General features: G+C 42.2%; 1 protein-coding gene across 3 annotated transcripts in view; it reads left to right on the forward strand.

Moving 5' to 3' along the window:
• GABRB3 (gamma-aminobutyric acid type A receptor subunit beta3) overlaps nt 1-17,858 on the forward strand; it is a 397,072-nt gene that overhangs the window by 336,321 nt on the left and 42,893 nt on the right. For all 3 annotated transcript variants that reach the window (XM_004372623.1, XM_004372622.1, XM_023727844.1), the window contains 2 exons: nt 13,284-13,366; nt 15,442-15,579. In XM_004372623.1, coding sequence (XP_004372680.1) covers nt 13,284-13,366; nt 15,442-15,579 — 221 coding nt within the window. The remainder of the gene's footprint in view (nt 1-13,283; nt 13,367-15,441; nt 15,580-17,858) is intronic.

Raw genomic sequence — 17,858 nt, forward strand, 5'->3', positions numbered from 1 at the left:
TAATTCTCAGGGTTTCTTCATTTTTCTTCATTCTTTTTTCTGATTTTTCCTGAAACAGAGTTGTATCCAAGTGTTTGTCTTCAGTTTCACTGACCATATCTTCCATCGTTTCAAACCTGCTCCTCAGCCCTTCTATGACACTGTCCATTTCTGAAATCTTGTTGTTTATCTTTTGGATTCCTAATTGTTGTTTTTGTATGATGTCTAGTTGTGAATTTATTTTAGCATTTTGTTCCTGTATTATTTTCTTGAATTCTTCAAATTTTTGGTCTCTACTTTCCATGAATTTGTCTGCCTTTTCCATGAATTTGTCTATTTTTTCCTCGTTTTGTCTGCTTATTGCTTTAACTCTTGGATAATTCTGAATACTAGAGATTTGAATTCCCTATCAGTTAGGTCTAGTGCCTTTTCTTCTACTGGAAGGTCATCTGGTGTTTTATTTTGGTTGCCTACTGGAACCATCCTGTCTTGTTTTGTAAATGTTTTGATATTGTCTGCTGCCTTCGGGGCATTCAGTGGTTGTTTTCCTTGTTTACTGATTGTAGATTTGTTTGTTTTGTCCTGCTTTTTTGTTTTATTTGGTTACATCTGAGCAGGTGGTCTGTGAGTTCTTTGTTGTTTGCTTGTCTGTGGGCATGATACTTTTCATGTCCTTCTCAAATGGGCAGGGTCAGTCACACAGGTATGGTACTGCAGGGCAGGTCCAGCTGAAAGGGAGTTGCTGGGATAGGTTTTTTGTGGTACGTACCACGTCTGACAGTGCAGACCAGGAATCAGTGCAAGGCAGGTTCCAGTAGCTGTGCCTGTGCTGCTTGGGAGTGTGATGTTCAGTGCATGGTTCAGGTAGGCCGGAAGGAGGGGGTAAACTGTGATGTGTGGAGCTAAGATGGGTATGGGAAAGATGAGAAGGAGGAGAGAGGGAGGAGCCAAAAACATACACACAAACAAAAAAGAGTGCTAAGTGAGCTTGCTATTGGAGTGGAGAGATGAGAGACTGAGAAATGGGGAAAAACAAAAAGAAAAAAAAAGAAAAATGGTAAAAGAAAAAAATGAATAAATCAAGAAACTGGAAATGAGGAAAGACAAAAAAGGAATAAGAGAGAGAAGAAAACTTAACAAAGAAATGAAAAAATAAAAACAAAAACAAACAAACAAACAAAAAACCCCAATAAAACAAGAAAAAAAAAATGTCCCCCAGGGATGTCCCTGTGCATCTGTGCAGAGTAAGGGACTGGCTTCTAAGCTGTGTGGTACTGCCTGGCTAGAAGGGGCTCCCAAGCAGAGAAAAGAAAAATAAAACAAACAATCAAATCAAAACAGAACAAATCAGAGCAAACAAACAAACAAAAAAGCCCCGGGGGTCCCACCAGTGTGGTGGCATGGGCCAGGAAGCAGTTTCATAGTTGAGTGGTGTTTTGCAGCCTTCAGGAAGAAGCAAAGATGGCGCACGGAGCCAGGTATTTGAGAGAAAGGAGGGGGAGGTGGTGAGAGGCAAGGAAGAAATCTAAAGAATCGGAAAAAAGCAACACAAGCAGCCAACAAATGGCACTCAGGGAGCTGGCTGATGTGGGTGAGTGGAATCCAAGTGGTACTGGGGGGAAGCTCATGCTTCCTGGCCAATAGACTGTGGCTGTAGGAAGCAGAGGAGGCTAAGTGGGGGTGAAGAAGGGTGGGGGGTGGGAAAGCCTATATCGTGGGTTACCAGTTGTTCTGTCTCCTGCTGGAAAATCCGTGAAGCTGCTTTCTCATATCCCCTGTTCACTGATCTCTGATAGAAGTCCAAGATGGCGGATCCATGCTGCAGTAGCTGATAGGGGACCTCTGCATGTATCTCTCCTCGCGCTCTGTTCCCGGTCAGTTTCTTATTCCATTCGGTGCTTGGCTGAGGTCTTTATCTTCTTCATTTGATGCTTAGGGTTTCAGGATTGATGTGTGACTCTGTTTGACTTAGTTTTTCTGATCTTTGCTGCAGAGGGATGGCATGGTGCTTCTGACTATAGTGCCATGTTGCCCGGAAGTCCAACAGAATTTTACTTGTGTGTGATATTAATGATTGAACAATATCATTAATATCATACACAAGTAAAATTTTGCTGAAGATCATTCAAAAACAGTTGCAGCAGTACATTGACAGGGAATGCCAGAAATTCAAGCCAGATTCAAAAAAGGACACCGAACAAGGGATAGTGCTGATGTCAGACGTATCTCTGCTGAAAGCAGAGAATACCAGAAAGATGTTTACCTGTGTTTTATTGATTATGCAGAGGCATTGGGCTGTGTGGATCATAACAAATTATGCATAACATTGTGAAGAATGGGAATTCCAGAACACTTAGTTGTGCTCATGAGGAACCTATACATAGATCAAAAGGCAGTCATTCAATCACAACAAGCAAATATTGCATGGTTTAAAGTCAGGAAAGGTGTGCATCAGGGTGTGTCCTTTCACTATACTCATTCCATCTGTATGCTGAGCAAATAATCCATGAAACTGAACTTTATGAAGAAGAATGCATCATCACAATTGGAGTAAGACTTATTAACAACCAGAGATATGCAGGTGTCACAACCTTGCTTGCTGAAAGTGAAGAGGACTTGAAGCACTTACTGAAGATCAAAGACTACAGCCTTCAGTATGGATTACACTTCAACATAAAGAAAACAAAAATCCTCACAATTGGACCAATAAGCAACATCATGATAAACAGAGAAAAGATCGAAGTTGTCAAGGATTTTATTTTACTTGGATCCATAATCAAGGTCCATGGAAGAAACAGTCAAGAAATCAAATGATGGATTGCATTGGGCAGATATGCTGCAAAAGATCTCTTTAAAGTGTTGAAAAGCAAAGATGTCACTTTGAGGACTAAGGTGCACCTGACCCAAGCTGTGGTATTTTGAATCACCTCGTGCATGCAAAACCCGGACCATGAATATGGAAGACTGAAGAAGAATTGTTGCCTTTGAATTGCAGTGTTGGCGAAGTATATTGAATATATCATGAACTGCCCAAGGAACAAACAAATGTGTCTTGGAAGAAGTACTGCCAGAATCCTCCTTGGAAACAAGGATGGTGGGACTTCGTCTTAAGTTCTTTGACATGTTATCAAGAGGGACCAGTTCCTGGGAAAGGACATTTTTTTAGTTATGTCATGCTGCTATAACAGAAATACCACGAGTGGATGGCTTTAACAAACAGAAATTTATTCTCTCACAGTTTAGGTGGGTAGACGTCCAAATTCAGGGTGCCAGCTTCAGGGGAAATCTTTCTCTCTGTCAGTTCTGGGGGAAGTTCCTTGTTATCAGTCTTCCCCTGGGTATGAGTTTCTCATTGCAGGGACTCCAAGTCCAAAGGACACCCTCTGTTCCTGGCTCTTCTTTCTTGGTGGTTAGGAAGTCCCTTTCTCCCTGCTTGCTGCTGTCTCCTTTAATCCTTTGTAGGGTGGTGACTCAAAGTGTACACCACCCTAATCCTACCTGATTAACATAACAAACATAACCTAATCCTCATTAACCTGACCTAATCCTACCTCATTAACATAACAGACAGCTCAGTCCCAAATGGGACCATAACCACAAGTATACCCCCCCCAAAAAAGCCCACTGCTGTCAAACCGATTCCAAGTCATAGCTACCCTATAGGACAGGGTAGAACTGCCCCACAGCGTTCCCAAGGAACAGCTGGGGGATTCGAACATTAGACCTTTTGTTTAGCAGCTGAGCTCTTAACCACTGCATCACTAGAGCTCCAACCACAAGTATAGAGGCTAGGATTTACAACACATCACAACATGGAGGATAATCAGATCACAGAATGGAGGACAATCACAAAATACTGAGAATCATTACCTAGCCAAATTGACACATATTTTGCGGGAACACAATTCCATCCATGACAGGTATCATGCTTTGGTAAAGTAGAAGATCAGCGAAAAAGAGGAAGACGCTCAACAAGATGGATTGACACAGTGGCTACAACAGTGGGCTTAAACATAGCAACAATTGTGAAGATGGCACAGGACAGGGCAGTATTTTGTTCTGTTGTATATAGGGTCTCTATGAGTCAGAACCAACAACAATTCCTGAAATGGTTGATATTCCTTTATTGTTTAAAGAATTTACCCATAAATATATAATTTACATTAAATATTTTTTGAAGTAAATTTTTATAATCTAAACTTCTGCTATTGATTTGGTTCTTTCTCTTTTTCATCTTGTATCAATCTCAAGAAATCACATTTTTCAGGAAAATTGTCCTTTTTATCTGACTTTCTAATTCATTAGCATACATGTGAGCATTGCCATCTCTGATATTTTTAAACTACATATTTCCTTCTTCATTTATAATTTTGTTTAGTTGCCTCAAAAAAAAAATTATCTATTTTATTTATACTTTTAAAGAGTCAGTCTTTGATTTTGTATCATAATTCTATTCATTAATTTATGCTACAATCTTTATAAACATCCTCTTCCTTTTGTTTTTGAAAGGCTGCTTTATGGTTTCATGTTTAATTTTAATTGTTTACTTGAACACTGTCTTAGTTTCTCAGTGCTGCTGTAACAGAAATACCACAAGTGGATTGCTTTAAGGAAGAGAAATTTATTTTCTCACAGTATAGAAGGCCAGAAGTTCAAGTTCAGGGTACCAGCTATAAGGGTATGCCCGCTGTCAACTCTGAGGGAAGATCCTTGTCGCTTTCAGCTTCTGTAGCTCCGGTGTTCCTCAAGTCCTTGTCAATCTCCACGTGGCATCTATATTCCCTCACTTGTGCTTCTTTTCTCTGTGTCTATGCTGATCCTTATAACTCAGAAGCGGTTAGGTTTAGGACACACCCGACACTGATATGGCTTTATTAACATAAAGAAAGCCCTGTTTCCAAATGAGATTATATCCACAAGTATTGGGGTTAGGTGCTGCCTACTGGTGCTGGCTTTAGTACAAATTTCAATTCAGCTCATACGGCTGGGATTCCTTGCCTTCTTCTCTTGCTTTCCCAGCTTGTGTCTCTGCCTTCACCTCAGCATGTTCTTTTCTTATGCCTCCCTGTTCTTATTTTAAAGAAACATAGACAGCCAGACATATATCATCCAAGTGTTTCAACTTTTCGTTTTCTAAGCTTCCAAACTTTTCATAGAACACCTCTTTGCTTTATTCAGAACGTTTATCCTCAAAGTGCTTTCCCAGTGACATATGGGCATGTTGATGTTGGCCCTTCATTCTCACTCTCTCTTATGTTGGAAGCTCTAAGATCAGGTTAATGTACTCAATATGTGGTGCCTGATTAACATTTATTGAGGGTAGGCCTTCTCTTCCAACTGCTTGTTAACTGGCTAGGCCATGAAGTCTGCAAAATATGTGCTACTTTGAATAGGGTCTTCCAAACCCAGTGCTGTTGAGTTGATTCCAAATCATAGCAACCCTTTACAACAGAGTAGAACTGCCCCATAGGGTCTTTAAGGAGCAGCTGGTGGATTTGAACTGCTGATCTTTTGGACATTTTCTTCCTTGCACTCATGGTAACCATGACCTATGGACACCTGCCTCTGGTTGTGATGGTTTCCTTAGAGCCTCTGCTTCCAGCACATTTGACTGCACCCACCAACCACCCCCCGCCCCAACCATTTTCATTCTAGGAGCTGTGTTCTCTAAAGCCAATCAGAGAGAGAGCGAGAGAGAGAGAGGAGCTATTGCATTAGAGGGGAGGGCACGGCAAGTCTCTAGTTATGTCTGGCTCAGAGGCGTTTTTTAGCCCTGTTCAATGGACTTTCTGTGGGGTTGGAAATGTTTTATATCTGCACTCTCTTAGGGGTAGCCATCAGCCACTTATTTCATAAAGACTGATATTCCTATAGTGATAGTGGATTTACGCTTCACTTTAGAAATAGATGCCCCTATTCTAGAAAAATGCTATCTACTCACAGCTTTGCTATCTTCTGACACCCCTAAGAAGTATCAGGTTGTGATTTATATTTATATATAAAATAATTTATGTATCTTTATGTATACAGTTCTTTGTATTGATTATTGTACTAGTCATCTATTGCTTTGACAATGCTGTATAACAAACAGCTATGAAGCCTTAGTGCCATATAAGAGTGAGTGTTCATTGAACATGCTTCTGGGTGGGTGACGAGCATCTCTGCTGACCCAGCTGCATCACTCAAAGGCTTCAGGTGGGTGGACCTTTAGATGCCGGGGTGGTCTAAGCAGGGATAACTAGGCACTGCAGTCCTCATCCCTGTGCCTCCAGTCTCCTCTGAGGACCAGCAGACTCATTTGAGCATGGCTTTCTAACAGCTAGAGAGAGTAGATCTTGGGAAATTGGGCTACTAGTGCCACCAACCTCCCACAGTGGTTCCCTCCCAACCTCTTCAAGGAGTTTATACGAGAGGACATGAGGACAGCTCTGTGAATGCATTTTCATACATACTTTGTAAAACAAAATTAAAAAAATAAATCAGGATAACTTAAAAGTTGGCCTATGCCTGTGCCTTCTCCACATGGAATAATAAGCACTTGCTTTAGAAAACACCCCTTCTGAATTATTTGAATCAGCTGCCTAACCCTTGCTTCTGAGTTCCTGTTCCTGAGGAAATGACTGAAGCCTCTGCCACCCAATGCACATGGCACCTGGGGAATCAGGAATGAAGATGAGCATGAGTCATCACAGAGTGGTTGCTGGTAGCTCAGTGGTCACCTGTAAAGCGATACCCGGGCTGTGGTTCTGGGCTGCGGTCATGCACATAACCATTGTCCAGTGCTCCTGGACATGTGGGCACCCTGAGAGCAGGCCAGAAGTCATACAAGAGGTACAAATGGCTCTGGGTCTTGTGAATTTAACAAGACTAGAATCAGAGAGCCAGGAGACTCCACAGAGGGCCACATTTCTCTGTGATCCTCACTGAGCTTGTAGGCATCAACATTAGGCTGATAAGGATTCTACGGGGGAAAATGCACAAAGACCACTTGTCTCTTAACACAGGAACATCTCATCCAAGCATCCTGACCCAGGAGCACATAAAGGCTCCAAGGGATCAGCCACCATGCAGGCCACAGCTCCTACTGGGAGTGCTTGTGGAGGGGTAAAGCCAAGGAAGGCCCAGCTACCTCCTTTTTCTTTCCACACTTTATCCAGTCTCACTCAAGCCTGTGATGCACTGACTATTTACCAGTGCCTGCTGTGGGTGGTTCTGTTATAGGCCATGGAGATGGCCATTAACAGGAAAGAAAACCCTGCTCTCATGACTCGCCTGGGGGACAGCCGAGGGGCTGCAAGTCAACAAATCCATGGGCATTGTAATTGTAGACTACCATCCATTTGTCAGTTCGTTGTACTGAAGTGGCTTACATGTTGCTGTGATGATGGTAGCTATGCCACTGGTATTTCAAGTGCCAGCAAGGTCACCCATGGTGGACAGGTTTCAGGAGAGCTTCCAGACTGAGTCAAATTAGGAAGAAAGTCCTGGTGATCTATTTCTGAAAATCAGCCTATGAAGACCCTATGGATCACAACAGAACATTGTTAGATACAGTGCTGGTAGATGAGCCCCCTAGGTTAGAAGGTACTCGAAGTACACAGTAACCACAACAATGGACTGGGAATACCAACAGTTGTGAATATGGTGCAGGACCAGGCAATGGTTTGTTGTACATGGGGGCTTAAAGAGTCAGAGCTACTCAACAGCGACTAACAATAATACCACAATTGTAGATGGTTTTAAGTGTTATGAAAACATCGAAATGGTATAATGTGAGGAGAGCTAGGGCTAGGATACTTTATTTCCAGAAGGTCTCTCTGAGAAAGCTGTCAAGGCAGGAACCCACCTTCCAAAGGTCAGCCAGGAACATCAAAATCAACCTCACCCTGAACCTTTGGAAATATCTCCTCTCCTATATTTACTGTGACTTTAAAAGGCTCATACAAGTGGGAAAAGAGACTATGTGTATTACCCCAATTATTCACCATTAAGTGTGAATCCCAGACTTCATTCATGGCCAACATTATCTCTACAAGGGGCTCTTCTGTACTTCAATGCCAAGTGAACATTTCAAGTGAATGTTTGTAGCAGGAAGTGGGGCTCCTGGACAGCCAACAGCTGCATTTCCACAGCAGCCCCACCAGATGGTCTGTGGAGAAACTTAAATTTGTGCAGTTCTTTGAATAGGCCACATTTACCATTATCTGTTCTTATGGGCCATTAAGTTGATTCAACTCATAGCAACCCTATAAGACAGAGTAGAACAATCCCATAAGAAATCCTCACAGCTAGACCAATAAGCAAGATCATGATAAACAGTGAAAAGATTGAAGTTGTCGAGAATTTCATTTTATTTGGATGCACAGTCACCATTCATGGAAGCAGCAGTCAAGAACTCAAAGGACACATTACATTGGGCAAATCTGCTGCAAAAGATCTCTTTAAAGCGTTGAAAGCAAAGATGTCACCTTGAAGTCTAAGGTGCACCTGACTCAAGCCATGGTGTTTTCAATCACCTTATATGCATGCGAAAGCTGGGCAATGAATAAGGAAGACCAAAGAAAGCTGGGCAATGAATAAGGAAGACAAAGAATATTGAATACACCATGGGCTGCCAGAAAAATGAACAAATAAGTCTTGGAAGAAGTTCAGCCAGAATGTTCCTTAGAAGCAAGGATGACAAGACTATGTCTCACACACTCTGGACATGTAATAAGGAGGAATCAGTCCCTGGAGAAGGATGTAATGCTGGGTAAAGCAGAGGGTCAGCGAAAAAGAGGAAGACTCTCAACAAGATGGATTGACACGGCGGCTGCAACATGAACTCAAGGGTAACAACGATTGTGAGGATGGTGCAGGACCAGACAATATTTTGTTTTGTTGTACTATTAGTTGCTATTAGTTGGAAGTGACTCTATGGCACCTAACAACAACAACAACAATAATCCTTATGAGAGCAGATCGTCAGGTCTTTTTTCCCACAGAGTGGCTGGTGGGTTCAAACCGCTGACCTTTTGGTTAGCAGCCAAGCTCTTACCCATTGTACCACCAGGACTCTTTTTGCCCTTATTAGTCCTCTTAAATGGGTGAGAATTAAGACATGGGAGTGGTGATTCCATAGTACATCTCATAAACTTAACACAGTTGAGACTGACTGCCTGCTCAGTGGTATAGGAAGCAAGCATACAAGGATAGCTAAAGTCAGTATCCAAAAGAGGAACGATCACCTGGTAGTTCGCAATATGATTTTTGACTCTCCAAAGACAGCATGCCCCTTATAACGTTCAAGTTTATTCCTTGCATTTTCACACTTCACTGACATCTCTTTAGAAATATATTCCTTATAAAAATAGAAGACTATCTAATAAATTCTAACCTACCCCACAATGAGTAGGAAATCATTTGGATTAAATATCACTACATATACTGCAGGGGTAGTATGTAGAACATTAATTTTCTTCCTTTACATATTATATGTCCAACTTGTCATACATATGATGAGAATATTATGTATATATATTTTTGAAGTTACGTGTATGTATTTATGTATCTGTATCTATCTATATATATATTTAACACAAATTTTCCACCCTATTTGCTCTTATTTCATAGCAAGAACCTCGCCCCCATCTAGGCTTTTAAGACATGATTTTGTGTTATTCAAGGCAGAAGTGGTGTCAAAGAAGTAGTATAGGGTTCAGTCTGCTGAGTCTGAATGCCGCGTTTGCCTCTCAGTGCATTGCGAGCATGGCCAAGCTCCTTATTCTTCCCAAGCCTTGGTTTACTCAACTGCAAAATAGGAATAATAGTAATACTGCTGTAGTGTGGTTGTTGTGATATTAAATGTGTGCATATTAAAATGCTTAGCTCAAACCTGAGCACTGAGCAAGTTACACAAAGTAGAAGCATGGCCGGCTGTTCTGAGCACCCATTCCTATAGTGTTGTTCAATCCTCAATCTTCAACTCTCCACCTCTCCGTGGATGCTCTTGTTTGGTTTTACTTTCTACTTCCAGCATCCTCCAAAGATGACTATCTGTAAAGAAGGGGCATGTTGAATGCAGACACCTTCTCCATCACTTGGCACCATCTTTCTCTGCTTTTCTATCAGCACACAGCACACATTGCAGCCACAGATACTCTAGGCGGTGCTATCTTTCAACCAAAAAAAGAAACAACAACATTAATGGAGCTACTAAAAAGTAGTACTGCAGAGAGCCTCATCCAACCAGATTTCGCCTTCCCTCGCCTCTGTCCAGCAGAGGAACTCTCAGATTAGAGAGAGGGCCATGGCAATGGAGCTGAATGTTGGTTCTGTTCTTCTCTCCAGACAAATAACATTTATTAGGGAAATGCGAAAGATGTGTGTGAATGTTGGGGAGTGTGCAGATGGAGCCTACATGTCTTTGGGGCTTCTCTGCCCTCGGTCTATCTCTGACAACTGAGCTGGAGCTCTCAAGTCTCCAGACTGTGAAATTCCTCAGCCCTTTTCTGGTTTGTACAAAGTCGCAGGGGCACAAAATCCCATTGATTCACACAAGAAATCCACTCACCCCAAGCCTGTCGTGAGTTCAGCCAACTTGCGTGAGGATGTTGTGACTTAGTAGGGTTCTTCATGCTGCATAACCTTCTTGATCTGTCTTTCTGCCCCTCCTGACTTTTTTCTGACTTTTTTTTTTTTTTACTTTGTCTTCAGTAACATACCAGGCCTCTGTACTTCTTCCACTGTAGCATCTCAGTACCTGTCTTCTGTAGCCTGAGCAGGCTCTTGTATCTCACTCTCCATCGTGACAGGGTTTTCTGAATATTTCTTCCATAGGAAGAAGAGCAGTGAATAGATTTGTCTACCTTGCTCCACAGGTAAATAGGAAAAAGGCTTCATTTTATAGCCAGCGCTATACTGGGATAAGAAAACCCAGACAGCTTCTGTCCTGGAGAGAAAAACAGTAGCCGCTTTGGTGAAACAAAGAGGATACTCACACCAATTCTGCTTGTGTCATGTTCCCCTTCTAATAATTAATCTGAAACAGTCTGCATAATGTGAGCCAGACACACATGTTGTTCCCAAACAATTTGAGCATTTATGTGTTTGTGTTTCTGTGTGGCGTATGTGTGTACTGTATGTGGTGTTGGTGGTATACATTATGTTTATGTGTATGGTGGGTGGTGTGTGTGTGTGTGTTAGAGTGGTGTTGGATAATAAATTACAAAACAATAAGAAATAGTAGTCTCAATTATCAACTCTGTTCAGGTGAATAGGTACCAAAATATGCAGAAAGAATTTAAAAACGTGAACATTTCCAGTAGCGCTCTTTTCTTCATAAAAATTCATAATTGTAACAGAACTTTATTCTAATTTTGCTTTGCAGGCATCTTTTATGGATGTTGGGTTTTCAGTCTTCATAGAGCATGCCAGAATTTTAAACTGGGAGGCTGGTACTTCAGTTGGCCAGAAAGTCAAATACCAAAGAGCTATGTACTGATTTTGGATTATAGAACGTAATGCAGTCATGATTATAGAACTGTCATGCCATTTGGAAAGGACCCATTCCCACCATTGGCATGGGACTTCTAGTGTGTGTCTACATGGCAGATGTATGAAATTTGTCTAGAAAACATCAGTTTTGACCCAGACTTGTGGAATATGTTGACATTTTTTCTCACTGCACTTCTCAGCCATTGAAAAGTTGAAGAACTTTCCTCAAACCTGCTGCCTAACCATATGCACAAAAGGACATATTTGATTCCCTTAGCCCCTGCATTTGGGTTAAAGGAGACAAACCCAACAGAACTAGCACATACTTGGTGCTTTACCAGTGTTTTGGTTAGGGTCTGCTGTGGATAGGAACAGAGCTTGTTCATGCTACCTGAAGCCATAGTAGGTTTGTTGTGAACTGCCATGTGGGGGGTTATCCAATGAAAACGGAACCCCGGGCTTCAAGAGAAGCAGAACCTACAGGGTAACTGGGGGTTTATGGTGACTCTTGGGATCTCAAGAGAAAGCATCTTCTTCTTTCTGAAAATCCACCTTTGAGTGGACATAGCCAGGATTGCCAGTTGCACAACTCCCACAGGAGCTATGAGAATGTCCTTCCCGGGAGATGAGCAGTAAACACACATTAAGGCCATATACTGTGGCCCAGGGTATAGCTACTATTCTCCAGTGTCTTCTTCTTGTCTCAGTATGAAACTGTCTGCTCAACCATCTACTCTGTATTTTCTCTACCACTATTATGCTTTCTGTACTTTACTCTCCATATGAAAATGGCATCATCATCTATGGCCTTGTCAGTTGAGCTGTACTTGTTATCTTTACAGTCTAATTCATTTCCATGAAAGGGAATCTCTTTGGCTCCACTCTGCCTTTTAAGTCAGGTGGCATTCTAGATCACTGACCAGCTAATGGTTGGCTGTCCTTGAATTTAGGATCCAGTCCTGTCAGCTGTGACTGCAGTGGGGAAAGAGTGGTATTCTAGAGAAATATAGTATAAAACACGGTGCCCTGGTGTTCCATTTTCAACAGTGGTCTTAGGTAGGTTGATTTCCCTGAGTAGACAGAGTAGGAAATGGAACTGACATATCTAGAAGTGTTGTCTCCCAATGTATGTTTTGTTTAACCATTGGATGTTGGAGACATTACTCTCTTTGGGCCATGATGGACATTCTTTCCATGACTGCATCCGTCCCCAAGGGAAGCTAATCAATGCAATTATGATTCATAGTCAGTAACATAGAAGCCAGATATTCTTTTTGAAAAGATAGATGATCACATGGTGAAAACTCTGAAGGGTAAGAATCCAACTCAGAAGATAACTGCCATAAAGTAAGTTAAAGGGGAAGCTCTGCTTAGAGTTCCAGAGTACATCCTGTGGATCTGTAGCTACTTCAGCACATCACATGGAGAGTCAAAGAAGTAAATCTTAATCTAACAGTGTTGCCCCCACGCATTGATTTTCTTTATACTATAAAGGTTAGAGAATCACCAGAGAAGGAGCAGAACAAAAATTGAACGTAAGGACTACCTTAGAAACCCCTTTATTGGCTCCTGATTTCCAAAGTAAACAAAATTCAATAAATAATTTTGTAGGATTTAAAGTTATTGTGTTGTTTTTCTTGATAAAGCTGATCTATGTTATCCTGGAGATAATTTGTTATTCATTCTAGTTTCTCAGTGTATATTGTGAAATATCTTTAGTCAAGGCACACTTTGGGGAAAGGAGCCCTAAGCATTGTTTATCTAGAAGCAGTTCACCCTACTCCATTTCCCCTCATCTTTAATGCTTTCCCATGCTCTATGTGTTTCAGAATCACGACGACAGCAGCATGCATGATGGACCTAAGGAGGTACCCACTGGATGAGCAGAACTGTACTCTGGAAATCGAAAGCTGTGTGTATCTACATCTGTGGTTCCTTCCTGTCCACCTTGTGTTATAGAGTTTATTGCCATTATTTAGGATTTTTTCCGAGCCATATATAGTTTTCTTGAATTAGTTTTTGACTGTCTTAAAGATTAGAGATTTAATTCTCCACTTGGCCAAATTTACTGTCATAAAAAGAGAGTTAGACTCTGTATAAAAGAGTTCTCCATTCTAATCTTATTAACAGAGTCTGTTTGCTTTGCTGAAATATAAAAAACTAGTGCTCCCCATCTCAATCCATTCAGTGAGAAAAGAGCAAAGACAGATACGCAATTTTCTTATAATATGCTTCATCATGCATGAATGGCTATGCTGGTGAAACCCTGGGCACTCAGTAAAACTCATTTCCCATCAGGAACTCAGCATTACAAGCAATCTCTTTCTGCATTTCAGCAATTTTCTTCAATTTGAGGAGTATTCCGTTGTTTTATTGATAATTCAGCATGGAGTACTTCTGTGTGAGGGACGAGAACTGCATCTGTATCAGCTAACAACAAATGTCCCATCTCCATCTCCTGGCATATCCAGTGTTGCTTTGTTGTTGACGTTGTTTATCTTGATCTACCATAGACCAGTTAGTAATTAGTTTCAGTTGAACTTGGGCTTGTCAATATTTACACTGAATTTTTTTGGTGGATAAATGACTTTGACTTTGCAGTGCCCCTTTGTGCAACTGTGACGAGATGGGAATCTATCCCCATGAATAAACATGTTGAAAAATTTCCCCAGTAGTAAGCTAGTGTTCTGATCCCAATGGAGCAGCCTTTGTGTGCCCCTCACTTCCACACCTCCATCACTGTCAACTTTGCTGAGAGCTGTGCTTTCCAAGAAGGTGAAGGACATTAAATCACGTCAAGTGATGAACAGTTGAATTGTCTGGGGATGTTTAGCACGGAAGACAGAAAACTCAAGGGAAAAATGATGACTCTTTTCCAATAGTCGAAGGACTATGTTAGAAAAAGTTAAGTGCATTCTGTGTAGCTGGAGGGAATATAAGGAGGCAAGATAGGAGCTGGCAACCACAGTGATCCAGGGGAGAAAGGATGGAAGATTGAACCACGGAGTTAGCAGGAACCATGGGAAGCAGTCATCCCCCAGCTCTGGCCCATTTGTTTGTCTTGTGTCAAAGATAAAGCACTGCCTTTTTGTTGTATTATGTGGTCAAATCAGAGTCTGTTTTAGTGAAAGGATTTTTTTTTTTTTTTAATATCTTGTCCTAATTGACCATACAGATAAAGTAGAATACTCCTGGGCTGTGCAAGTAACATCAGACCTTATTTTCCTGTGTACTTGTTCTCAAGGAAAACTTGTTGATTGATTACTGTGTGAACACTGAGCACTGTGCTAAAAGCTGGGTTGGGAAATATAGTCAGGCTAACAGCCACTTCTCTTTCTCTTTTCTTTCTGTCAAACCTCTGAGGTCCCAGATTGTCCCAGCAAAAGGCCTTTATAAGGTTGGCAAGCCTCATGGCCAAGAGCAGCCAATGTAACCATCAGGCAGAGCCAAAGAGAACACTATTTTTGCTCTAAGAGTTTCTCATGATATCAAACATTTACGGGTTGAATTCACCCTCACTGTGTTAACTTCTCAATAACTTTTTAGGGTAATTGCCTTTCCAGAATTCTTCATACTAGAATCTTTTTGTTCTCATGCAATCATCTTCTTCTTCACTGCTGTTAAAAAACCAGTTGCCACTGAGTTGACTCAACTCTGACTCATGGTGACCCCATTTCTGCACGATGTCCAGGCAAGCTCTACATCAGGCTTTACAAACAGAACTCTGGGCATAGCGCACCGGGCCTCCCAGCCCCTCAACTTTTCAACACCAGTTCGGTATCAACAAAGCAGCAGAGGTAAACAGAGATGTTAGAAAGTTAGTGCTTCAATGACAGGTCTTCTGATAGAAAAGCACACTAAGCAAATATACTTCATATATAGGAAAACTGTTACTTCTATTTCACTGGTACCCGTTTCTTTAGCCTTGCACTGATACAAAGTGATAATGCTCACTGTCTCCCACGTTCCTGCTCTCTCTTCTGGCAGACGGCTACACCACAGATGACATTGAGTTTTACTGGAGAGGCGGGGACAAGGCCGTCACTGGAGTGGAAAGGATCGAACTCCCACAGTTCTCCATCGTGGAGCACCGCCTGGTCTCAAGGAACGTTGTCTTTGCCACAGGTGAGTTCTGTCTCTGCTCTTCCTCCCTTGGAAGCACAGTCTCTTATGAGATGCACTGTAACTGACTTACAGCAGGAGGTCACCCAGGTCACTCAATACTGCATCATCACAAGTCCCTTTTCTCCATAGCTCAAGGGACTGGCACATTTCCATGGATAGGAAGCATTACCTGAGAAGGGGATGCTCTCTGCAGCCGGTTATTTAAAAGTGAAAAGACTGAGAGTGAATTTAACCAGTTGATGTTTGGTAACATAGGAAACACTTGTCTCTGGGCAAACAAGAGACCATTGATGGCCTTGGGGACAGGAAGGAAATAGGAAGAAGACAGCCAGAGGAGTTGGGGCTGTTCTCCTCCCAGAAATGAGCCACCTTCTCCCACTTCTGGGGCAGTGGTTGACCTGGTGGTCCAGAACCGTGGGCCTTGCCCTCAGCAATCTGACCATCTGGAGTCAGAATTATTTCTGTGGACACCATCATCTTTCCCTGAGAGTCTCTGGTGAAGGCTGCCCCAGTCTGCATTTCACTGTCATCTTTGGTTCAACTTTCCAAAGACTGAGCGGGTGTTTTCTGCTCTTCTTTCTGTTATTGCTGAGGTTTTACTAAATAGCATCCATGTTTTACAATGTGCACCACTCTCTCCACAGTTTTGTATTCTTACTGAATGCAGTATATTGTCATCGAGGTAATAAATAAAAGTGGTTTGTAAACTGTAATATATTATAAAGCCCAAACCTCTGGATTGACAATGCTATTGGGCTGGGCTGGGACCCCACTTCGACTTCCTTCTGTCAATGCAGCTAAACAAGACCAGTGAATAGAAACGACCCTGTCCTCTGGTGGCATTCATGGGGCCCACTGACTCTGACTTGACCACTTGTGACCCACAGCCTCCAGCTCCCCTTCACTTGGCTAACCTCGACTCATTTTTTAGCTCACTTGAAAGGCTGGGAAGACTTCCTGCCCTGCTCTGCCCCACTCCCTCTGCAGGCCCGGTCCCCACAGGACCGCCCTGACTGGATTCTAGCTCTGCTCACTGCTCACTGGGGTCATGTCCTCAAGATTATGTTTCGTTAGGCTGCAATGTCCAGGAAGGAGGGTAGGCCTCTTCTGGCGATTGTTCCCCCCTTCCGTAATGCCCACACTTCCAGGCATGCAGCAGTAGTCATTGGATAAGTGAGGTCATTAGGTAAGTCGAGGTCATGGCCAACCTCCCTCCTCTCCGCTTCTAAGAGTCGACTTAGGTGACAAGTACAGAGCATCCTGAATTGCTAAGACTCAAAAATCAATCCATTTTCCTGCAGGGCTGCTTCATCCTGTGTTGCAAGAGAGCTGCAGACATCCCTGAAGTTTCTTAAGTGGACACATCACAGTGCCCACTCTGCTAGGTGGTCAGAGCCTGCAGGAACATGGGCTTAGCATCCCTGGGCTTACTTTTCAGGAATATTTTTCACAACTAAGAAAATTGTCCTGTAATGAACTGAATAAAATGAGGTACTAATTTTAAAACTGTGGTTCAAACTGTTCCATGGCCCAAATGATGTTGGCAAAAGGTCTGCTCAGAACCCAGGGGCATGTACTCTCACAGCGGAGTGATCCTGCCTGTACCTGCCTCTGTCTGGACATCTGTTGGTGTGCTCTCATTGCATCTTGATGCAGCCTCAGCAGAATGCCTCATGAGGTATTGGTAGAAACTGTGCCCAGTTTTGATTGATTTCTTGTGCCCTGGGGCTCAGAGCTGCTCCAGGGCCTCTCTTCCCTAGGTGCCATCTTTTTCTTTCTTTCCTTTTAAGTATTTATATAGTAGACTGTATCCCAAAAATATCCAGAGAAATTAAACACTGCACATTATTAGGGTGATAGTACTTAAACTGAAGCATAGTAGTGTGTCTACTTTGCTCTTGCACTTACTGTGCAGGTGCAGAACACCTGTCACTTCTACAGCTTTCCAGCTCTCCAACTCACCTATACACGAATAAAAGACATAAGCCACATTATTTTAAAAATGTCTTTAATTAAATATTTTCTCATTTACTTTATCTTCTGCAAATGGTCTGAATTCATAAGATTTCAATCAGTAAACTGGATTGAAGGACTCTCCAGCTTCTCCATCTCTGTTGGCATGTAGACCCACAGCAGCCACATTACAGTTCTCAGGAAACACTCACTCTCAGAGACGTGCAAGTGAAATTCTGTGCTTCACCTGCCTTGCCATAGTCCTGGCCCCTTGCTGTGGTTTCCTGCAGACAGCAGTTCTAATCCATGTCTAGGGTAACATGGGG

Source organism: Trichechus manatus, unplaced genomic scaffold (genome assembly GCF_000243295.1).
Source record: "Trichechus manatus latirostris isolate Lorelei unplaced genomic scaffold, TriManLat1.0 scaffold00019, whole genome shotgun sequence".
Taxonomy (NCBI): domain Eukaryota; kingdom Metazoa; phylum Chordata; class Mammalia; order Sirenia; family Trichechidae; genus Trichechus; species Trichechus manatus.